Source organism: Panthera pardus, unplaced genomic scaffold (genome assembly GCF_024362965.1).
Source record: "Panthera pardus isolate Hobbes unplaced genomic scaffold, ASM2436296v1 HiC_scaffold_16, whole genome shotgun sequence".
NCBI classification, from domain to species: Eukaryota; Metazoa; Chordata; class Mammalia; order Carnivora; family Felidae; genus Panthera; species Panthera pardus.
Genome location: NW_026526721.1, coordinates 70744163 through 70768751, shown reverse-complemented (window position 1 = coordinate 70768751; position 24589 = coordinate 70744163). Strand labels below are relative to the sequence as shown.

Genomic DNA, 24589 nt, shown 5'->3' with positions numbered 1-24589 from the left:
GTATGCTTTTAAACTTCTACCCTGAGACGTCACTTTGGCAAAAGCTTTAAACTTTGATCATACTAACATTAAAGCAGGAGAATCTTTGGGGCTCCTGGGTGGCTCAGTCAGTTAAGTGTCCAACTTTGGCTCACATCATGATGTATCTCACGGTTCATGAGTTTGAGCCCCGCATCGGGCTCTGTGCTGACAGCTCAGAGCCTGGAGCCTGCTTCAGATTCTGTGTCTCCCTCTTTCTCTGCCCTCCCCCTGCTTGCTCTCTGTTTCTCTCTCTCTCTCTCTCTCTCTCTCTCTCTCTCTCTCTCTCTCAAAAATAAACATTAAAAAAAAAAAAAAGGCAGGAGAATCTTGTTTCAACTTAACTAGGGTTTCTTAGCACTACCCAAAGGAGGTTATAGGTTGGAACAAATAAAACACTCTTTCAGGCTTTAGGGAATATTCCTTCTCTCTGTAATGAGCTCTTTTTCAGATTTTTCTATCGATAAAAGCTATTTTATGTGTTCTTAAAGAAAGGAATCAGTAATTCTTTTTTTTTTAAATCTACTTTTTAGTTTTTTAGTTAATATACATCTGCCTGGCCTCCAAAGAAGTTACCTGGAAGTAGAAACAAACATTTCAAATAAAAAATAACAACTTTGAGTGTAACTGATAGATGCCCTCACAGATTTAAAATCAAACCAGAGACACACTGCATATAGGATTGTAAACTAGTATGGAAAACTGTTTCCATTATCTAATAATACTGAACACTTGTATGTCCTATCACCAGCAGTTTGCTTTCCGAAATGTGTAAGCATATATACCCCAAGATATTTACAAAAATATTTATAGCAACATTATTTATTCATGATAGCCCCAAACAGAATGTCCATGACTGATACAATGGGTAAAAAATTGTGGTGTGTTTGTACAATGGGATACCGTATAAGCAATAAAAATGAACCAATTAATACATACAATATGGATAAATCTTATAGTGTCGATCAAAAGAAGACAAAAGCATGCATACATACATATATTTGGCTTCATTTATAGAAAGTTCAAAACTAGACAAAACTAATCTATGGTATTACAAATCAAGAAGTCCATAGCTAGGACCTGTGTTGTTGGAAGTAACCATTAGGTACTGATGGGTAGGTGTCATGAGAGGGCCTTCTGGGTGTTGATAATAATTGCATTTATTGACCTGATTGTGTCTACTTTGTGATAACTTATTGAGTTGTTTATGATTTGCATAATTTTCTGTATGTGTGTTATTTTTCAATGGAAACATTTTTAATCAAAACGAGTTGAGCTAAGTGGATAATGGACATTTGGTAGTTTTTAACACTGTTCTCCCTATTGTTGTGTATATTTGAAACTTTTCATAATTTGAAACTTTTTTTTTTTTTTTTTAATATGTGAAATTTTGAAACTTTTTTTAAAGAGTCCGTGCAGAAGTGAAAAGTGCTGCACTTGTAAGGAGCCTGTGATCAGGTGGAGCTGAGAATTTTTCCAGCACTAGCAGTCACCTTTCTGTCTTACATATTCATATTTTTTTAGGTCATGCTTCACCCCTTCTTTCATCTTCTGCACCTCCCACTGACTCTGCAGATCCCATAACAAGACCCAATTCAAGACAGAGAGAAGAAGAGCTGGAATTAATGGATCAACTACGGAAAGTGTGTACACTACCTCTGAATTATACTTTCACATTGTTACTGCTAGAGCGCATAACCCTGCAATCACTTGTTCATTTGACTTAAAATTTTTAATAAATCAACAAGTGCCCACCGTGTGGTAGATGTAAAAGAGATTCTGCTATTAAGGGCATTCTTTTCATCTGTTTGCTAGGAAAATGAGATGGGTTATTCTATAAAGCTCAATCCCTAGCCCTGCTCACTTAAAAGTTTTTTCTGCCTCATGTACAGAAATCTTGTAAGAGTAGTAATAATTTATATGTATGTACACATATATATATCACACTTACATATAGTGTTTTATTTTGGAATTGACAGAATCTAGTTCTGTTATATTTTTAAGCATAAAAATTGTAAATGAATTTCTCATGTAATATTTTGCACCACTGTGGCCTGGCCACCATATGTATGTATTAGTTCTCCTTGTTACTGACTTAGGATGGAAGGATAAAATAGGGATTGTGGTACTTGGGGTGCCTGGGTGGCTTAAATCAGTTAAGCATCTGACTTGATTTTTGGCTCAGGTCGTGACCTCACAGTCCTGAGATCAAGCCCTGCTTAAGATTCTCTCTCTTCCTCTCCGTCTGCCCCTCCCCTGCTCTCAAAAACAAAATAAATAAACAAACAAATAAAATAGGGATTGTGGTACTTAAGTTATTTGCTTTTTATCTTGATTCTTAATTATAGTATTTCATTGTAACTCCATTATGTCCTGTGTCAGCCACATCAGTTAACGTATTACACATTTTCCTGCTCTTCTAGCATATTGAGTACCGGTTGAAAGTATCACTGCCTTGTGATCTGGGAGCAGCTCTAACCGATGGTGTTGTTCTTTGCCATTTGGCCAATCATGTGCGGCCTCGATCTGTCCCAAGCATCCATGTCCCCTCACCAGCTGTAGTAAGTATATACTACTAAAAAAAACCCATTGGCTATTCATGAGACATATATTATGTACAATGGCAGGTATTATGCAGAATGCTAGGGATACAAATATGAATAATCCAGTCCCTGCCTTCCTGGGTCTACTTTCTACTAGAGAAAAAATAGGCATGTAATCAATTATTAATAACTGTGATAAATGTTGTAAGAGAGGTATGCAAGAAGTTGCTATAGGAATACAAAAAAGGGACCACTTAACTCTGCCTGGAGAGTTCAGGAAAGCCTGCTTAGAGGAGGTCAAATTTGAACTATTCTTAAAGTATGAGTAGGAATTTGCCAGCATAGGGGCGCCTGGCGGGCTCTGTCTATAGAGCATGTGACTCTTGATCTGGGGATCATGTGTTAAAGCCCCACTGGACATAGAGATTACTTTTTAAAAAAACAATGACAGAGAAGATTATTAAAAAAAAAAAAAAAAAAAAAAAGGAATTTGCCAGCATAATATGCCTAGATTCAAAAGATAGGGAGGATCATGGTATGTTCAAGGAACTCATAAGTTGTTTAGGATGATGATGCACAAAATTGTAGGTGTAAATGGTGGGAGATGTAGCTGAAGAGGTAAGCCAAGGGCCATGTGACAATGATGTTATGTGCCGTGTCAAAGAGTTAGATGTTTATCTTAGTGTAGACAGTGAAGAAACAAAGAATTTGGGGGGAGAAATATGATTATAATTGCAGTTTAGAATGATGAATCTATTTTGGGAGTGGAACTGACATATCTAGTGACCAACCGTGGGTAGAAAACAAGGATGCATTCAGGATGACTGGCAGGTTTTCTTTTGACTGCTGGTCAGATATAGAAGTCAGAAGTCAGTATCAGGATGACAACCCACAGAAGAAAGAACAAGTTTTTTCCCCTTCAAATTTTCATTATAAAAATTTTAAACTTTCAGGAAAATTGAAATAATAATACAAGGAACATTCTTCTTTTTTTTTTTTTTTTAATGTTTATTCATTTTTGAGAGAGAGAGAGAGATAGAGAGAGAGAGAGACACAGAATCCAAAGCAGGCTCCAGGCTCTGAGCCGTGAGCACAGACCCTGACATGGGGCTTGAACTCACGAACTATGAGATCATGACCTGAGCCAAAGTCAGACACTAAACCGACTGAGCCACTCAGGTGCCCTACAAGAAACAGTCTTAAAGCATCTACCTAGACCTGACATTTATTTCATTTTGCAGTGTTGCTTTGCTTATATTTGGGTGTATGTGTGTATGTGTGTGTGTATGTGTGTTTTAATTGTACTGTTTAGTTGCAGATATTATGGAGCTTTACTCTCTAAATATTTCAGAGAATTGTCCCAGTCTACCTTGCTCTTCTCTGTAGCCCATAGCCAATGACTGACATAGGAGCTGAGCCCTCCTGCCTCAAGATGGGAGTGAGATGTGATTCACACTCCAGTGCTTCCTGTAGGATCAGGCTGAAACTGAGAAGGGGATGTAGTAAGCCACTAACAGCCAACCCAGACTAGGATGGATGCACAGGCTAGCTGATGTGTCACTGGGTGAAACACCAACAGCATCCATAATCTAGATGTAGATTTCCCCAGTTGTTCCAAAACTATCTTTCATAGCTGTGCTCTCTCCTCTCCCTGTACCCAGCGTGCACGCACACACACACACACACACACACAACCAGGATATAATGAAGGTTCCCATTGCATTTAATAGTTATTGTTGTAACACCCTCTTTTTTTTTTTTTTTTTTTTTTTAAATTTTTTTTCAACGTTTTTTATTTATTTTTGGGACAGAGAGAGACAGAGCATGAACGGGGGAGGGGCAGAGAGAGAGGGAGACGCAGAATCGGAAACAGGCTCCAGGCTCCGAGCCATCAGCCCAGAGCCTGACGCGGGGCTCGAACTCACGGACCGCGAGATCGTGACCTGGCTGAAGTCGGACGCTTAACCGACTGCGCCACCCAGGCGCCCCTGTAACACCCTCTTTTGATGATTGTGAATGGATACTGTTCATTTTTTTTAAGTTTATTAATTTTGAGAGAGAGAGAGCACACACATGCAAGCAGGGGAAGGACACAAAGCCTGACCTGTGGCTCCATCTCACAAAACCATGAGATCATGACCTGAGCTGAAATCAAGAGTCAAATGCTTAACTGACTAAGCCACCCAGGTGCCCCTGGATACTGTTCATTTGTAACATGCTTAACATTGTCTAACCTTTCAAAAAGCTTGACCTTATCTCATTTTCTGGTCATTTGTTATTTAGCAGGCACTTCCTATTACAAATTCTTTACTCAAATTGCAGTTGTATCTAGGCCTATAGATGGCCACTTTTGGATATCCAACGTGCTACCTCTCCAGATGCAAATCATTTATCTCTCTCAAGGACCTTGTATTCTTCTAATTACAAGAGCTGCTTTGTTACCAAAGTCCCAAGGGTGATGATGTGGCCGTATCCCCTCTAGCACATTCACAGGTAGCATGTTGCATTTGCTTCTAAGGAAAATCGGCAGCCACTTTTTATTTAGTGACCCCTGAAAATAGTCCTTCAGTTTTGTTTAGGAAAGGCAGAGAAGAACAGCACTACCAAAGTCCGCTGTGCTCTCAGAGACTTGAAAGACTTGCTGTTGGTCCTAAAGGTGGTGATTAATAGAATAGGAATTGTGCTGTTTGGCAATACCAGTAAGGAAAGGGTTTATTCATACTTTGCATTCTTCCCAGATTCTGTCAACTGGATTAAAGAAAAAAAAATGTTTTAAGAATAATTTTAAAAAGGACAAATCTGTCACTTTTCATTTCCAGAGGAGATACATACAAAGTAGCAAGCAGCCAATGCAAAAAGGGGAGTTTGAGAATAAGGGTGACTGAGGTTCTTTACCTTGATTACCAGAGCACAGTGCCTCCACGTAAGAATGTAAAATACATACAGAAAAAATAAAACTATTTTACAAATACTTAACTGCCTAAAGAAATGAAACACATGGACCTGCTTTTAGTCAAAGAAATATAGGTATTACATGAGATGAGAGCATTTAAAGCTTGCTAGTGAAATCAACAACAAAACTTAACTCCTATGCATTGAGTACATATCAGGTGTGAGAACAGAAGGTACAGAGGAGTTACAAGCAGTCCAATCTCTTAACATTAATTCCTCTTTAAAAAACCAAAATCAGGGACGCCTGTGTGGCTCAGTCAGTTAAGTGTCCGCCTCTTGCTTTCGGCTCAGGTCATGATCTCACGGTTGGGTAGGATCGATCCCCAAGTTGGGCTCTAGGCTGACAGCGCGGAGCCTGCTTGAAATTCTCTCTCTCTCTCTCTCTCTCTCTCTCTCTCTCTCTCTCTCTCTCTGCATGTGCTGTCTCTCAAAATAAATAAACGTTTTTTAAAAAATCAAAAGAGGTCTTTTCAGGGCACCTGGGTGGCTCAGTTGGTTATACACCTGACTCTCGATTTTGATTCAGGACATGATCTCACACTTTGTGAGATCAAGCCCCACATCAGGCTCTGTACTGACAGCCCAGAGTGTGAGATTCTCTCTGTCCCTCTCTCTCTGCCCTTCCCCCACTCACTCTCTCACTTGCTCTCTCAAAATAAATGTTAAAAAAAGGAGAAACATGTAAATGTTAAAACTTCCCAAATTATAATATTTGGGGGTAAAAAAATGGACTTTGAGCCAACCAGTTAAAGATTGTCCAGTATTTTAATTAAAAGCAAAAAACCCCAACAAAACCAAAAATCCCTACTTTGAAATTGTGATAATGATTTTATGAGTAAATCGGTATTGTGTTAATGGGATTTCTGTTACGGTACTAGATTTCAGTATAAATATTTACATCTATTTTTCTTTTCTATGGATTACCTTCCTTCATATTAGATTGTCACTTCCCTTATTTTGTTCTTTTGACCACACAGAGAGCTTTGTAACTTACTTTCTTAGAAGTTTTTTTGTAAGGAGAATATAAAATTAAAGCCATGTACAAATGAAGAACCATAGCAGTTTCTTTATGGTTGCATTAAAACATGGTGATTTATTGTAATTCTTTGAGAACTGCCTAATTACCACTGTGAGTATATAACTTAAAAAACACTTTCTTGAGGGCGCCTGGGTGGCTCAGTTGGTTAAGCATCCGACTTCCGCTCAGGTCATGATCTCGCAGTTCACAAGTTCAAGCCCCGTGTCGGGCTCTGTGCTGACAGGTTGGAGCCTGGAGCCTGCTTCGGATTCTGTGTCTTCCTCTCTCTCTGCCTTTCCTCCGCTCATGCTCTATCTGTCTCTCTCTCTCTCTCTTTCTCTCTCAAAAATAAAGATTTTTTAAGAAAAAAACAACACTTTCGTGATGTATTCTAAGAACCATAATTTCTTTCACCCAATTCAAAAAAAGGACCCTTATTGTAAGGAGAGGTCTCGTGTCCAAGCATTTCAGACTAGATGGGGCACATTCAGGGTGGTAAACTGCTGTTTGGTTGTTTAATAGGCATAGGTGTTATGAGTACAGTTAACATTCTTAGAAGTGCACTAGTAAATCATATCAAAAATCATGACAAATATTGTAATATGACAGCTCACTGAAGGAACCATATCACCAAGGTAGATAACCTATAAAAATTCTGAATCATTTCAAATTTCAGAATAGTGAAATTGTTTATTTCTTACTCCTTTAGGTATAGGTTATGCTCTTGTTGAAATCTTCTTCTGCAAAACCTACATAAGATTTCTATTCAGATCAGGTTGTTCATTAAAGAATTAGAACAGGCTATGCATGGCTATTTAAAACCATATGTTATGTCATCCAAACTTCTGGAGAAGCTTTTGGGAATAGCAGGTTCTCCGAGATTTGACTTAAGGCAAAATCATGAGTCCTTCTGCACTCCAGAGTGATAGGGAGTCTAGCCGATGGGTCCTTTTGACTAGCTATTCTGTTGGACACATACAGGCAGGGATTTGTAGCCTGGGATCAAGCACTTTTAGGGCTCCATGAACTCCCCAATTTGCATGCATGTGTATTCTTCTCAAGAAAAAATTCACAACTTTCATCAGACCATAAGGAGTTTGATTGTAGTTATGAAATACTGGTCTACATCCCTGGAAATGAGATATATGCTAAAGGAAGAAATGGCTAGGGAGAGAGCTGATTGATTGTTCCTCATTCCTCTTCACCTTTATCAGTCAGAGCTCTACTGTCTACAGGGAAAATCTCAAAGGAAGTTTCTATTCTGCTTCCCACCCCCATCTGCTCCCCCTCTCCACACAAACACAGACATCTTTTATGTCTTAAGGTGCTAGTAGTCTTCATGGAGGTAATGTTGAGTTAGTCTCCATGATCACTATTCTGACTGACCTTTTCTTTTCCTTTTTTCTGAGATGGTGGTGATTCCTGAACCAGTTTTAACTTAGTGACATGACCTCCATTTTTTAGCCTTTCTTTTGCATGGAAACCAAGTTGTTTTTCTACCTACGCAGTCAGACCTATTTCACTCTCCCCTCCATAGATGTTGGCATCTGAATGGTAGAGTTTCAGAAGTGTAGGGGCCCTTCTTTTGTAGAGTCCATGGTGCCCTGTGTGCACATCCCCAGCCTTCTCTCCCAGACTCAGATCAAGATCCTGATTTGCTTAGCTAAGGTCCGTTGGTAACAGGAGAAGCTAATTACATTGTTTCTACTTCCATTTTTACAGGCAGACAGGGAAGCTGGTATAGGGAGAGAGAATTTCTAGCCAATGAAAAATTCTCCTAAGTGAAAAGCAGTTGTCTTGTGTTTTCTTAATTTGCCCAACTTCCCTTAAAGTTAAGCCTTTGTCATGATAGCTTTCACCACAGTAACTTTTTCTTTATGCATCAGTTCACCTTACCTCCCTCTTTAGCCAGGAGTTGAGAAGACCACAGCATCACTTGTGCAGGGAGCACCTTGCTCTTTCACATGTAAAAAGTAGAAGAGAATGAAGGAGCCCAGCCCCAGTTTGAATTAGCCAATTTGAACCCCCATGCTGTTTTCCTCCTTATGTTAAGTAGGTCCTGATTCTACTGTTTCACTCTTTAAAAAAAAAAACAAAAAAAACACTTTTTAAAAAAAATTTCTTTTAATATTCATTTATTTTTGAGAGAGACAGAGTAAAAGTGGGGGAGGCACAGAGAGAAAAAGAGAGAGACACACAGAATCTGAAACAGGCTCCAGGCTCTGAGCTGTCAGCACAGAGCCTGACGTGGGGCTCAAACTCATGAGCCGTGAGATCATGACCTGAGCTGAAGTCTGACACTTAACTGACTGAGCCACCCAGACACTGCCAAAACAACAGACTTTTTTGCTTCGATGATAGAAGAACTTGGCATAGGAAAGAATGGGTACTCTCCTGGAAACCTAATGCCTATCCTCTTTCTGGACCTTTTTGAAAGTTTTTCAATTTGAAATTTAAAAATTATTATTGGGGTTCCTGGCTAGCTCAGGTTGGTGGAGCTTATGACTTTTTTTTTTTTTTTTTTTTTTTAATTTACATCCAAGCTAGTTAGCATATAGTGCAACAATGATTTCAGGGCTAGATTCCTTAATGCTCCTTACCCAATTAGCCCATCCCCCCTCCCACAACCCCTCCCATAACCCTCTGTTCTCCATAAGAGTCTCTTATGTTTTGTTCCCCTTCCTGATTTTATATTATTTTTGCTTCCCTTATGTTCATCTGTTTTGTATCTTGAAGTCCTCATATGAGTTAAGTCATGTGATATTTGTCTTTCTCTAATTTCACTTAGCATAATACCCTCCAGTTCCATCCACGTAGTTGCAAATGGCAAGATTTCATTCTTTTTGATTGCCAAGTAATACTCTGTTGTGTGTGTGTGTGTGTGTACCTACACACACACACACACACACACACACACACACCACATCTTCTTTATCCATTCATCCATTGGTGGACATTTGGGCTCTTTCCATACTTTGGCTATTGTTGATAGAGCTGCTATAAACATTGGGTGCATGTGTCCCTTCGAAACAGCATGCCTGTATCCCTTGGATACAGTGCATTTGCTAGGTTATAGGGTAGTTCTATTTTTAGTTTTTTGAGAAACCTCCATACTGTTTTCCAGAATGGCTGCACCAGTTTGCATTCCCACCAACAATGCAAAAGAGATCCTCTTTCTCCGCATCCTCGCCAACATCTGTTGTTGCCTGAGTTGTTCATTTTAGCCATTCTGACAGGTGTGAGGTGGTATCTCATTGTGGTTTTGATTTGTATTTCCCTGATGATGAGTGATGTTGAGCATTTTTTCATGTGTCGGTTGGTTTTCTGGATGTCTTCTTTGGAGAAGTGTCTCTTCATGTCTTTTGCCCATGTCTTCACTGGATTATTTGTTTTTTGGGCATTGAGTTTGATAAGTTCTTTATAGATTTTGGATACTAATCCTTTACCTGATATGTCGTTTGCAACTATCTTCTCCCATTCTGTCGGTCGCCTTTTAGTTTTGCTGATTGTTTCCTTCGCTGTTTGGAAGCTTTTTATTTTGTCCAATAGTTCATTTTTCCTTTTGTTTCCCTTGCCTCCGGAGACGTGTTGAGTAAGAAGTTGCTGCGGCCAAGGTCAAAGAGGTTTTTGCCTGCTTTCTCCTGTCTTACATTTAGGTCTTTCATCCATTTTGAGTTTCTTTTTGTGTACAGTGTAAGAAAGTGGTCCAGGTTCATTTTTCTACATGTTGCTGTCCAGTTTTCCCAATAAGCGTTTGCTGAAGAGACTGTCTTTATTCCATTGGATGTTCTTTCCTGCTTTGTCAAAGATTAGTTGGCCATACGTTTGTGGGTCCATTTCTGGGTTCTCTATTCTGTTCCATTGATCTGTGTGTCTGTTTTTATGCCAGTACCATACTGTCTTGGTGATTACAGCTTTGTAATACAGCTTGAAGTCTGAGCTTATGACTCTTGATCTCGGGGTTGTGAATTCAGACCCCATGTTTGGTCTACATAGAGATTACTTAAAAAAATAAAATATTTAAAATATTTTTTTAGTTATTATTTTCCTTTCATCCCACCTTTTTATTATTTTATTATTTTTATTTTTTTTTAATTTTAACATTATTATTATTATTTTTTAATGTTTATTTATTTTTGAGACAGAGAGAGACAGAGCGTGAACGAGGGAGGGTCAGAGAGAGAGGGAGACACAGAATTCGAAGCAGGATCCAGGCTCTGAGCTGTCAGCACGGAGCCCGACGCGGGGCTTGAACTCACGGACTGTGAGACCTGAGCCGAAGTCGGCCGCTTAACCGACTGAGCCACCCAGGAGCTCCAACGTTATTTAGTATTGTGAGACAGAGCATCAGCAGGGGAGGGGCAGAGAGAGGAAGACACAGAATCCGAAGCAGGCTCCGGGCTCTGAGCTGTCAGCACAGATCCTGACGTGGGGCTTGAACTCAACAACTGCGAGACCATGACCTGACCCGAAGTCAGACGCCTAACCAACGGAGCCACCCGGGGTCCCCTCCCACCTTTTTATTTTTTATAATAAAGTCAATCCTAGCCCCTGCTGCCTCTTGCAGGTTTAGATTATAATAGTTGCTTCAAACACTATCATGTATTTATCACATTTCCCCTCTTTTCATGATGGAGTATCATATTCCATCTTTGAAGAAAGTCCAGGTATTCACAAATGAAACCTTTGTTTTCTAGAGATGGTTAAGGCTTCCATCTGCTAACCTGTGTGAAAACTGTAAGGCAGAGTTTGTGCAGACATTTGGCTTCCATGCCTGATGCTTAAACGTATTGAAAACCAGTCCATGAATTTGAACACTTGAGTTTGTTAAACATTCTGGGAAATGGAATTCATATTTCTTTCTTACGTTATAACCCATAGGTGAAAAACTTTTTGACAACTTTAGGTCATGTGATACAACTCTGTTTTTAGTAAGAGATCTGTTCAGAAAAACAAACTTACTAATTAGAAATTAGGGAAATCTCCTATGGGAAATGTTCATCCTTCAGAAAACAGGTTCTTTAGTCCAATCTTTTAAAATAGAAATGTTTGGGGACCCTGGATGGCTCAGTCGGTTAAGCATCTGACTCGATTTCAGCTCAGATCACAATCTCACAGTTCTGGAGTTCAAGCCCCTTATCGGGCTTTGCACTGGTGGTGCTGAGCCTGCTTGGGATTCTCTCTCTCTCTCTCTCTCTCTCTCTCTCTCTCTCAGGATTCTGTCTGCCCCTCCCCTGCTTGTGCTTTCTAAATAAATAAAATTTTAAAAAAATAATAAAGTAAAATATAAATGTTTAAAAACTTTTCGTATTACCATTGAATAGAGACATGATGCATCTGTAACATATGTCTGAGCAAAAGCTATTGGTTTTCTAAAATTATCTTCTTCTAGGGGCACCTGGTGGCTCAGTCGGTTAAGTGTCCTGGGCTCAAGTCATGATCTCACAGCTCGTGGGTTCAAGACCTGTGTCAGGCTCTGAGCTTCAGCACAGAGCCTGGAGCCTGCTTCAGATTCTGTGTCTCCCTCTCTGCCCCCTCTCCCCCATTCGTACTCATTCTCTCGCTCTCTCTCTCTCCCAAAAATAAACAAACATTAAAAAAATTTTTTTTTAGAAAATTATCTTCTGTTAATAAAGGCTGCAAGAAAATGAACCAAAGTGTTGACTGTGATTGTATTTGAATGATGAGGTTGTGGGTAATTTCCTTCCTATTCCTACATATTTTCTTTACCGTATATTGTTTTAAAATGGCAAAAAAATTAAACAACTATCCCCCCTAAAATTTCTCTGTATTTAGCACTTGCCTTACAAAAATCAAAGTAAAATGTCTAAAGTACAGAGTGACAAACTGTGGTCCAAGGCCAGCACCTATTTTTGTAAATGAAGTTTTACTGGAACACCTTTTTGCGTATATATTGTTTGCAGTTGCTTTCAAGCTCTTAGCAGATCATATGGCCATAAAGACTAACAGATTTATTATCTAATCCTTTAAGGAAAAGTTTGCTGACCCTATGGTCTAGAGTGCTGAATTGATGAAGGAATTGTGAGAAGAGTATTTTTAAAATAAAAAATTTTTTAAAACTTTGGTAATAACACCACATTTTCCTTTCTTTGTAGCCTAAATTAACAATGGCAAAATGCAGGCGGAATGTGGAGAATTTCCTAGAAGCTTGCAGAAAAATTGGTGTACCTCAGGTAATAAGTTTAATATTTTTTATATTGCCTAAATGACGCTACCATCTCCCCATCTCAGACTTCAGTATTATTTTTCTAAAATTTTTCAGAAGTGTAAGTATCTAAAATCTTAGAGGACTAGCTCTGAACCACATTGATGACTACTAACATGATTTTGTGTTACTAGAGTCACTCAGTATACTTCTTAGCAATTTTCCTTAATTATTTCCAAGGACTGAGCAAAAAAATAATACACATATAAATCTAAATTTATTGTAATAAGTAATTCATGCTAAATAATCAAAATTGTTACTCTGTTTTCCTAAACGTTCCTACTTGCTGTTGGACTTGTATACATCTTCATCCACAAGAGTCTCTGCTTCAAAGTGAGTGCATCTCAGACTGAGAATGCTCCAGTTGGTTTCAGGTTTTTGAACACTTACTTTAATACTTTTTAAAAATGTTTATTTTGAAATAATTTTAGACTTAGAAAAATGTTACAAAAAAGCACAGAGAGTTACTGTGTGTACTTTACGTGTACTGTTAACGTCTATATAAACATAGTGTGTCATCCAAACTAACAAACACAGGGACAGTGCTGTTAGCTAAATGACAGACTTGATTCAGATTTCACTGGTTTTTCCACTAAGCTCTAATACTTTGGAATGTAGCACACAAGAGGCTATTTCTAGGGATCTGTCCTGCTCTTGAGATTTATTGTCTCCAGGTTCCTCAGTTACAGTTTCCTTGCCCTTTAATAAATAGTACAAATAGTTAAGCTCTATAGATGTAATTAATTAAGAGACATGAACTTCATACATTTGTTATTCAGTTATGCTTTTAAAACAATTGTGTTAAACCAACTAAGCATGGTACTCTTAAAAACTACTATATTTAATGACATGAGACATAGATACATTTAAAGAAATAACAACTTGGTACTATTTGATTTTTTTTTTCATTAACCATAATCCTTATAGTTCCTGTCATCATATCTGGTATCCAACCTTCAAGAAGAAAAACATGACTTTTTTCTATCACTTTCTTAATAAGCTGTCAGAACCCCAGGATTAGCCCCTGACTAAACTCCAATGTTTCTCTTGAACTTAAGCCCTTTGTCCTAACAGCTTTCATCACAGTGACTCTCTCTTTACCTGGCCGCCATTCCTCTCTCTTAGTTACCTTGAGTTGAGGCGGTCACAGCACCACTTGTCCGGTGGGTGGCCTTCTCCCTCAGCTGTTGTACATGTTGCAGAGTGGAAGAGAAAGAGTCCAGCGCCGTAGAGCATTAGCTGGAGTCAGTTCCCATGATTGTTTTTCCCCTTTGATTAAGTAGATTGTAATTCTACTAGTTATTTTTCACTGTTTTCTTTTGTGGCTTTTTTTTTTTTTTCGAACCCGAGTTACAAAAAGAACCGAAGTTTACATTTTTGGTAGTTAGCAAGAACCTGTTTTTGTTCCTGTGGACAAATGAAAGCAGATTTTTCATTTTTATATCATATTGTTTTCTAGACTCATCATCTCTTTTAGAACAAACCATTTTTAAACATAGTAAGAGAGCATCAATAAGGTTTCTAAGCAAATAGTGTGCATTTTCTCCATATTAATAAGCAGGTCCTAATATTCGTATACACACAGTAACGGTCAGTGCTTTCTTCTGTCTTTGAAGATGTTCCTACCTAATCATCACATTACACAAGCATGCCCAGGACCTGCCCCAATGCCATAACACATGTCTTAGAATAAAAGAATGTGGTGTGGGTTAGTGCAGGGAATGGGAACCCGAGAGAGGATAAGAGTAACTGAAAAGAGGCACTGCATACCCAGAGAGAAGAGCACTGGAAACATCCCCAAACAGCAAGACAGGTTCGAGACTTGGCCTACATCAGACCTGTTAAAGGTGCTGTTTAGCACTTTTACAGTCATTGTACCTGTCCTCTGGGCTTTAGAGAACCACCCTGTGTCTCAGATTTCAAGTCATACGCTCAGATTCTTTCAGAATGTACCTGCCAACAGTCAGCAAAATATAGTCTGCCTTAAAGTGTACATTTAATTCAGCATTTGCCAACCAATGGGTAACAGTATTTATTGTGGGCCAGCCTGTCCCTGTTCCTGCTATGCTGTTTGAAGGCAGGAGACAGAAAAAATACAAATTTAAAAGACTGGGTATTTTTCCAGGGTGGTTAGACTGAGGTTCTTGACACATCCTTCCTCCCTCTCAGTCTCCCCACCCGAAAGAGGAAGTGGACAATCCCGGAGGCCACCTCTTCCTCTCTGCTTCTGCCTTCCACCCCAGTGTCGACCACCATCACTACCACCACTACCACTTTGAGATGGGTTCCTGTTACGATGCTGCTTCTGTTAAAAAATTAGTCATTTGCTTAAAACAGAGTGAAGGAAAATGAATAAATACAGACACTCATAGGTTTAAACTAACCTCAGGTCCCTCTGCCCCAGGAGGAAAGAAGAAACCTGTACCTCTTCCTCTTCCTTTGTCCTCCCCTATGTCTGGGCATTCTGATCTTTACCTAAATACCCCCACGTCTGTTTGACTTGTAATGTCACTTTTGAAAATGTATAACATAAAACTTAATATTGCAAATATTTGCCAGATTTTATGTCCAGAGAATATGTATAAAGGTGAACAATTTCCCTTCTCAATATAACTTTTGAAGTGTTTATGAGTTGTGAATGAAACTCTAAAGAATAAGGTGACTCTTGAAAACCTCTGATAAGGCTCGGCATGTGGGTATTCTCTTTATTATTATACTTTTATTAAGTATGTTACATTCAGAAAACTATAATGGGTGATAAAAATGTCTATTTGAGTCCAGTATCTTATGTCCTAGAATTACTATATGTTATGTGTTAAAGAATATTTTCCTGTTCTCCAGTCCAATTGTGTTTTTATTTACTTAATTTCTTCACCTATGAGCTGGAGGGTCTGGCCCCTTACCACTCTAGATTCATTTTTTATATACTAGTAACTTGGACTTGGTGAAGATGAAAGGAATATTGATGTGATTTTGAGAGGAATACCAAATCAGTCAGTACACCTGGCTTCCAGGTAGTAAGTTTCCCTGATTATTAGGCTCTCCTTATTCTTTGACCCTCCTCGATTTACCTGGCTTTCTCTGAACACTTACCTCTCCTCAGCCCACGTGCAGGTTTGGTCCTGCTTTCTGGCCCATTCTTTTTTTGTTAATAGGGAAAAATGAGTCTGGATAGAGGTTGCCTGGCATAGACCTCACTCACCATTTGTAGGCCTCACATCACCCAGTTCTGTTCAGTTTCCTGAGTGTTCGTACTGGTCACCAACAAGCCAGTTTTATTATGCTGTTTAGTAGTGAAAGCAAGCTCAGCACAAAGAGGGGTGTTTGTGGTTTTGTTTTTTAGCATTTTATTTTCATTCTTCAAAATAAAAAATGTTACTAGGATGTGTTTCTGTGAGTATGACTGAGATGATCATATTGAATTCTATACTGAAATCTGTATTTCTGAACCACTGACTTTGTTTTTCTGTTTTCCTTTCCTGCTCACACTTTGGACAGGACAATCTTTGTTCCCCTTCTGACATCCTTCAGCTAAACCTCAGCGTTAAAAGAACTGTTGAAACACTACTTTCTCTTGGGGCACATTCAGAAGAATCCAGTTTTGTCTCTCTGTCTATCCAGCTTTTGGGTTTTGTGGCATTTTATTGTACTTTAATGTTAACTCTCTGTCTGCTTTATTACGGGATCTTCCCCCTCTAGCTGAAAGATTGCACTCCAGTGATTTTCCACCTCATTCCTGTGTTTGGTAAAGGAGGTTTGTTTCTTGTTACCAAGTATTTACATACGTGTTTTGTTTTTTTTTTTTTTTTTCTGGCTATCAAACAGCCAACCAGTAAAACAGATAAATCCTGTCCCCCTATGTCCAGATGAACAGTCCATCACATTAGTAAGCATTGATGATTGCTAACAGAGCAAAACACCAGCGTTTTTTCTTCTGGTGATTTGTCATTTTCCTGGCCTGTGTCCTTTTTCCTCTTATCACAAGTGCTGAGGTGCCTCTGATACAATCCTGCACCTGCTCTTAGAATAAGACTTAGGATATAATATGACGTAATAAAATTCCGAAGTGGCCATTTTTCCATCGTCTTCAACAACGGCTCATAAAGAAAATAGTTGCACCCTCTCCAGTTGAGGAGGCAGCTGGTCACTAAGATCTCTGCATTGAGCTGTGCCCGAAAATCCTGCGGTATCCTGTATTGTGAGGCACAGGTCCATGTAACCATTTGCTGTCTGCACATCTGGAAGCACTGACCATTTAGTCTTAGTAATTTTAATTTGATCAGAATGTGCAGTCCAAAAATCAGGTAGGTTCCTTAGATCGCTATTCTGAGCCCAGTGTGTACATTTAAAATAGTCCACAACAAGCAGATGGTCTGGAGCTGACCTTTCAGGAGTAGGCACCTGTCCAGATTTACTGTGTTTGTTATCAATGAACTAGCTTCACCTCTAGAACCCTATTTATAATTTAAAATAGAAATGTATGTAATTTACAGTATACTTGAATCATCTTAATAGGTGAACTTGTACTGAATTAGGCTGTTCAGGAGGTTGTATCTGAACAGTAAGAACAGGTAAAGTATCAGGCAGCGGTCTCTGCTTTGTACCCAAGGCAGTGAGTTTTATCGTCTTCAGGATGTCCTAAATATGTAAGCTGCTGGCCTTAATGCTTGAAACTACTTCATGATTGCATTCAGATTCTAGTTCTCATAAATAGGGTTTCTGAACATTCAGGAATCTACTGAACTCAAATATGAAGGGGAATTGCAGGAAACATAACAAACACCTTGTTGTAGAAGTCAGCCTGAGGGTGTGATTGCTTTGGTTTTCTTACATATTAAATGGGACAGTTCTTTAACACATTAAAAAACTGTTTACTATTAATGCTGAAATATTGGCCTGACCACTGTGTTGAAAACCAGTTTTATATAGTAGTGGTGCCTTCCAGAGTTTGGAAGGCTTGCTTTGTTCTATTTTTAAGATGTCTCGGAGTCAAAGACCATTCGGTTTTGTGGAGTTTTGTCCCTTTAGAAGATAAAACACGTGGTCTTGCAGGGGGTTAGTTGTACATTCTCTTCAGAGCACACAGCGTTCCCTCCAAGCTGGCTGGCAGGTAAATGCACATCTGGAAAGCATAAGCCTCTGAGGCAATGTCTAAACCGCAGGCAGCAGTGTGGGGCACTATGGAGAAGGGATCAGGGAATTGGCCTCAGAGAAATTATGCTTCCCCAAGAGCAAAACACCCTGCAGGTTCATTTTAGAATAGTTCATCTGTATTGGCAGTGGTACTCAAAGTATTTTATACAGAGTTGTTAGTTTTATAAGGTCAAAAGATTGCAGTTACCTTGTTTTATCAGGATAAGTATTAAAGTTTTAAGCGCAAGTACCAATAACTGTTCAAAATAAATGTTATATTTTTTATCGCAACTAATTTTGTGAAACTTCCTAATAATACAGTAAGTGCCATTGAAAAGTCCAGTTATCTTTTTTAATAAATATGTGTAGTCTCCTTTTTAGTGGGACCAGAATTCTACCTTCTGTCTTTTGTGAGAGCAGTGTCTGTTTTTCTGAATATTTAATCTTAAAAGAAACACCAATGATAGGTGTTATCCTTAAACCCTGCCTTTTTCTCTCTCAAGAAAGGCTTAACCAAACGTTACTGAGGCAAACACAATAGAAGTTTTTAACTTCCTTAAGCAAACATATAAACACTTTTCAAATATATGGTGATTGAGGTATTCCTGACTAAACTCACATCATAGATCTCCAGCATAATTTAATCCATTAAATACCAGGATATGAAATACTTCCATTTCTTCTATAACAAGCTGGTGGGCATCCTCCCTGCAAGCAGTCTGGCTTCTGGCAGGAAACTATCTTGCGTTCCTTTGGTGTATGATTTCCAGAGCACTTTCTCCTACAGTGTCCTATCTGTCAGGCCTGAGCCATCTGGTAACTTGGAACTGCTTTTCCATTTTCTCCACCTCATTTTACTGATCTGCATTGATCTTTTATGTATCAGGAATGAAGGATGTTGCTTTTACTCCATAGTATTTTGTTATCCTCTGTTGTATGTAGAAGTGTATGTAACTTGTCCTTATTCCAGTTTTCAAAATGGTCCGTTTGTACTTTTAGTTGTTTTAATAAAGTGATGGTGTCAGGTACCATCTCTGTGTAACTCCTGTTAACAGAGGCCAGTTTCCCAGACTGACTCTTCATATCTCAGTTGACTATTATGAGGGAGAGAAGAGATGCTTATTTTTTCTTTTTAGTTTGTTGATGTTCATCCTGTTTTCTCTTTTGTTTGTTTTTATGTTACGTCGTTCCATTTCAGGAGCAATTATGTTTGCCTCTCCACATTTTAGAAGAGAAAGGTTTGAGCCAGGTTGCGGTGACGGTCCAGGCTCTCCTGGCACTTGCCCCCCCCAAGCAGCAGCACCCGTCATCTGCTGTGTAAGGACCCCCAGCACCTGGGCGTTGGCCTGGCCAAACCGGAGCAGGACGCGATTGCTGCTGCCAGCCGTCTGCTTAAACAAAGCTCTTAAGTGTTCTTAAAAAGGACTGTTTCCATGATTCCTAACAGGAATATTTTGCTTCATGCCTCCATTTTAGGGGAGGTTATATCCGTTTCCATTGAACTGTTTAGGAAGACACGGTTGTTTTTCACAAATGAAACTTAATTCTGTCATTACTGAGAACGCAACACTGAAGCCTAAACTGGCTGTGCTTTTCCTAGAGAGTAGGCTTGTCTCACATACCAGAAAGAAATCTCCTCAAAAGGCTATTTCGCTCCCCTGAAAGCACAGACATGCTATTATCTTTACCTGTTTCCTGTTTCTGGAGTCCTCTGGTTTCCAAAACTGGTTGTTCATTAGAATCTCCTGGAGCATTTGTTAAAATGCAGAGTCTCATTTGGTAGGTCTAAAGCGAGGCCTGGGTATCTGCATTTTCAACAGATGTGGTAGAGACCACTGTCTCAAGGTAGATATTTGTATGATGTGGGGAGTAATGACTCCACTCTGTCAGCCACATTTAAAATCAAAAGCTATATATTAAGATTATTTGGACTGTCTGTGCAAGGCAAGACAAAAATAACAGAACTGGGTTTTTTGGACAAAATACTTATGTCCAGGCAGAACAAATATAATGTAGAAGGCCTAGATTTTTATGTAGTAAAACCATTTCAGAGAGTTAAGTTGTATATAAGGCCAGAGTCATAGGCCACCCCCCTACGCAGGCTGGCCACCACCACTTAAAGCTTGGTTCTGTGTGACATCCTGCTATTCTCCACACTTTATAAACAGCACTCTCCACACAGGTTCCAAATCCTTAGGCTGGTAACAGGCGCTACTCACCATTTGCATTGAGCCCTCCCATCCTCTTCCCCCCTTGCTGCTCCCAGGATACCTGGACCTGCACACACCTTCCACCCACAGCAGAATACACTTCCGGCTCCCTGACTAATGGAAGATTATGAAAACAAAGCAAAGGAAATAAAGGAAAAACCAAGTTTCTTAATTTCTTTCAGGTAACAGCTGGTTTCCGTGGCTGAATCAAGCCAGTTTCCGTGGCTGAATCAAGCCACTTGTGGCATCTTAAAAGCAGCGTGCTGTGTATCTAGTTCATCTAACTCTACCACTCGTGCCTTCTTTACTCAATCATGGGCCAAGTGAAAGGGCCCAAGATCTCATGTAACAAAGCTGGGAGCCTTTGTTCAGGTTTAAGCCACTAGGGTCTTTCTTACCCTGTATTTTGAACCCCTTTTAGTTGTCAGCATATCTTTTGGTATTCACTGCCTTTATAAACCAGGTAAATAGACTTAGTGAAGATACTAGTTATCCAGGGTTGTGAATTGTTCTGGATTTACTTTACCAATGCATGCATTTGAGCAAAATGTTCTCTATCACGTGATGCAGCATCCCAAAAGTAAAATCATGGAGTATCTGGTCAAAATAATGTTTTCTCCCTGTTCTCACAGGGAAACAAATTCAGCAGAACATTACCATTTTGTCCAAGTTTAATATTAAAGAACATAAAGCATCTGAGCTCAAAACCCAGTCCTTCACTGTTCTTACAGAACAAAAGTAAAATGTCTTTTAAGTGTTTAGAGCCAGACCCCATTATATTTACAGTTCCAAACATACCCACCAATTGGGACTTGTTTAGAATTTGTGTGCATTTTTAAACTATAGGTATTTCTCCTTCTAGTCAACATTAAACCTCAGTACAATCTCTGAATAATAGAAGTCATTTGAAACTCAGCAAAGAACAGGACTGTTTTGTCACCTACTATGCAAGAATAACCCCAGAAGACATACATAATACAACATTTGGGACATTTGCAACTAATTATCCCATATGAATAAATGGAAATTTCCACTTATTTCACATTTCACACATAACGTGAAACCTTATTAATGTATTATTATCAAACTAATTCAAATTTATATTTGAATTGCTAGAAAAAAATTGTGTACAGTTTTGGTTGATAATGAAAGAAAAATATCAAGCATATTGAATTTCTCTCCTTTGTCAAGATGCAGAAACATTTCATGATGGTTTTGTTGAAAAATTTTTGTATTCAGTGTTTTGTATGTACTTAAAAAAAACTGGAAAGGAAATTTCACATTTAGCCTTGCTAGACTGCAGTGTAAGATGAAGACGATGTTGTAACAGTTCCACCTGACCATTTGTGAGCTTCCTGCTGAAGCGGTGACCAGCCCAGTGCTTGAAGTGTGAACAGAGAAAAGGCTAAAGTGCCCACCCAGCAGGGCCCCTGCCAGCTACGGACATCGTAAGTCAGCCAGGTCTCTGGAAATAAATAACTTATGGGCGGAGGGGCCTTTGTATTTAGCTAGAACAGAGTAGGGGGCTTCTTAGCAGGTCACTTTCTTTAATAGCTTTTTAAAATACAGCCTTACAGCTAATCGAGGAGTCTGATTTCTCTTACTTGCTACAGCTCATCAGTGACTAATGATGTGTGACTGTGCTGACGAGTATGATGAATTTTTAACAACTAAGCGCTTAAAATGGTTATAGAAATGAAGGAAAACATGGATATTTAGAACCCTTTTTATATAAGTATTGCAGTGAAATGGTTTACAGCAGATTTCATTTTATTTCTGAAAATGTTGTAAACATGTAATTAGTGAAAGATTTTGTAAAACATTGTCCTATATTTGTGTGTCTGTAAATATAATGCATAAGTTCTAAGTATAAATATGTCAATATCATGTATGTTATTTTAAATTGCCTGTATGCCACCTTACACGTTGACATTAAAATAAAAGCCAACACTTCAATAGCGTGAAATAAAGGCTGATTTGAAAATGTTCATACCTAAAGCATGATTTCCTTGGCTAAAATGAAAGGGTATTTAATTCCCCAAAGGAACATCAGTAGAAACTGGGTCCTCATAACAGGCCCTTGAGATCAGTTTGTTTGTTTGTTTGTTTGTTTGTTTGTTTTACTCTAAGGAAGTACAGATATCAGTATTTCCCTATATTTGGAATCACATATAAGGCTTAATTCATGAAATACATGTGATATTTGGACACTTTTCTCTCATAAATTACCAACTATGCTGTAGGGAAAGCTTTAGCACCCCAAGACATTCTGTTTGGATTATCCTTACTGTTTTAGTCTTAATATCCTGCAAGGTGAAAATTGTTGAGGAAGCAAAGCAGGCATAGACCCTGGTGTCTCATGATCGAAAATCTCTCCAAGCTAGTCTTCCAGCAGGCCTGTGTCCCCCACCTTTACTCTGTGTGGGTTGTACACCCTAACATCTCGTATCTGTTTATTCTAATTCATTATTTATCTTTTTAATTTATAATTTATATCCCTACCTATTTCCCAGAAAAGGAGCTGAAGCAGCTTATAGTAAGATACATATTCCATGCCGCCGCCACCCCAACAAAAACACTAAAGTGATAACAAATCTAAAAGGCAGAAAGGAACCAACCTGTGGAACTTCACTGTGTCTATATTATGCTAGACACTTTATAAGCATCGTCTTGGAATTCTGACTGAACACTTTTGCTCATAAAGAGTTTTTTCACTGTAGACAAATGATAGAATCAGGAACATTACAGAAATTACTGAAGTTTTAATGCATCACAATAACTAAGCCCTTGACTTTTTTCTAGTAAGAAAGAGCAAAAAGAATCTTCATAAGCCTCCTAGAAATACTTCCCACCAAAAGTTTCTCAAAAGAAGCCCTAAGTCAACAGTATAGTCCTAATTCAGGGTTTGCAAACTAATACAACAGGCAAAGTGAAAACACCAGGCAGCACCTGGAAATGTCCAAATAAGAAACAACCTGTAGATGAGTTCTCTGCGCTGGTAAAATGTTTTCAAGTCCACCTTCCCAGCTCCAGAATACCAGAGGAAAAGGCAAGAGAATGTCACTTTTTCTTGCCTCTCCGCTTGTTCTTGTCTTTGCCTTTGCCTTTGGAATCCTTGATATCATCTTTGTCCTTCTTAGGCATTTTGAAACCACCAAGTTCCCTCCGTACCATAGTGCCTCGCCACCAGGCCTGGAGCTAGAAGAGAAAGGGGGAGTGAGTACAAATTATAGCTTGCCTGATAAGCTGCATCCTTTCTGCAGAAGGGAGTTGTTTTTTCCTAAAGTTACTTCTGTCTGAAGAACGGTGTCTGTCTGAAACATGGAAGCGGCCATGCCTGCTGTACCTACAGCAATGCTGCCCTGCGGTGCAGGACCCAGAGCTTAAGCCACAGAATCTAAAGTTCTCAAGGACTAAAAATAAAGAAAAGGAATCTGTCAGTTCTGGCTTTCTACCTGTAAGACGCTCTTGAGTTCCAAGTGATCCTGTTCTATCTTCTTCCTGGTCTTCTCCTTTTCTATCCGATCTTCAATGATGACCTGTTCAAACTCCCTTATCTATAAAAGTAGACATTAATCGTAGGTTATAAGACTGTCTTGGCAAGGTGTGGCCCAGCCAGCCCTGCACTTTTAATATAAAATTTGAACATAAAGCTTGCCAAATCTAAAGATAAACCAAAGAAAAAAAAGTTTACTGGATTCCTAAATGGTAAATACTCGTATATTAACTTTATAATTGTCCCCCTCCCCGTTTTTTCAGTTTGAATAATTCAAATTTGCATAGTCTTGCATAAAAATGAAATACTAACTTGATGTGTGATTAGTGACCTCAAAATAATGTAATTTCTTTAGCTCCTAGAATGTACACATACAAATAGCAGCAGCCACCTTGTAAAAGAGAAATTTGGGAAATTTTACATTTATTCAATGATGAAACCGTAATCAGAGCTTTTTTAAAAATCATAATTTACAGATTATCTTCAGAGACCATAAAATAGAAATGATAAATTAGTATCTATCTCAAGAGGTTGTTGTGAGCATTAAATAGGTTATAAATGTGAAATACTAGTAAAGTGCCTGGGACAGAGCAAGCACCATGTAAGTGTTAGCTGCTGCCATCACTGTCCCCATCATCGATGTTGTTACCATCATCATCACAGGATAGCCTCTCAGTGAATTACAGGCACACCTCCACTTTGTCACCAGAAACAGCAGTACCCACCTACTATAGCTCAGCTACCACCCACTCCTTGGTGCTCAGTCTTACACTATCGAGACTGTTTCCTTACCATTTTTGCAAGGTCTTGAAGGTGTGCTAAGTCACTGGCCTTAGCAGATTTGAGAGCATTTAGTTCATTCTGTTTCATTTCTGTGTCCTTATCAAATTTCTCCATCCAGAACTCTAGCTTCTCCTCAAGTTTCTGTTTGGAAAGAACATTAAAACATGGCTCCCACCAGGCACAAAACCTTATATACTGTATGAAATCATT

The 24589-nt window shown here is 38.9% G+C and overlaps 2 protein-coding genes across 14 annotated transcripts in view; one reads left to right on the top strand and one right to left on the bottom strand.

Annotated features, from left to right (window-relative positions):
- The window catches only part of LRCH3 (leucine rich repeats and calponin homology domain containing 3), a 146049-nt gene that overhangs the window by 97569 nt on the left and 23891 nt on the right, over window positions 1–24589 (top strand). For 6 of the 11 annotated variants that reach the window (XM_019448673.2, XM_019448671.2, XM_019448672.2 and 3 more), the window contains 4 exons: window positions 1543–1661; window positions 2442–2579; window positions 12648–12725; window positions 16256–18918. In XM_019448673.2, the coding sequence (XP_019304218.1) occupies window positions 1543–1661; window positions 2442–2579; window positions 12648–12725; window positions 16256–16456 (536 nt within the window). In that variant the 3' untranslated portion in view covers window positions 16457–18918. Of the gene's footprint in view, window positions 1–1542; window positions 1662–2441; window positions 2580–12647; window positions 12726–14926; window positions 15649–16255; window positions 18919–19088; window positions 22089–23240; window positions 23317–24589 lie in introns of those variants that run through there. The other 5 variants (XR_002079748.2, XR_008422470.1, XM_019448670.2 and 2 more) reach the window with 3 other exon arrangements.
- Window positions 22848–24589, bottom strand: part of IQCG (IQ motif containing G) — a 53714-nt gene continuing 51972 nt past the window's right edge. For all 3 annotated transcript variants that reach the window (XM_019448680.2, XM_019448678.2, XM_053903473.1), the window contains 3 exons: window positions 24389–24520; window positions 23556–23657; window positions 22848–23298 (listed from right to left, as the gene is read on the bottom strand). In XM_019448680.2, the coding sequence (XP_019304225.2) occupies window positions 23161–23298; window positions 23556–23657; window positions 24389–24520 (372 nt within the window). In that variant the 3' untranslated portion in view covers window positions 22848–23160. The remainder of the gene's footprint in view (window positions 23299–23555; window positions 23658–24388; window positions 24521–24589) is intronic.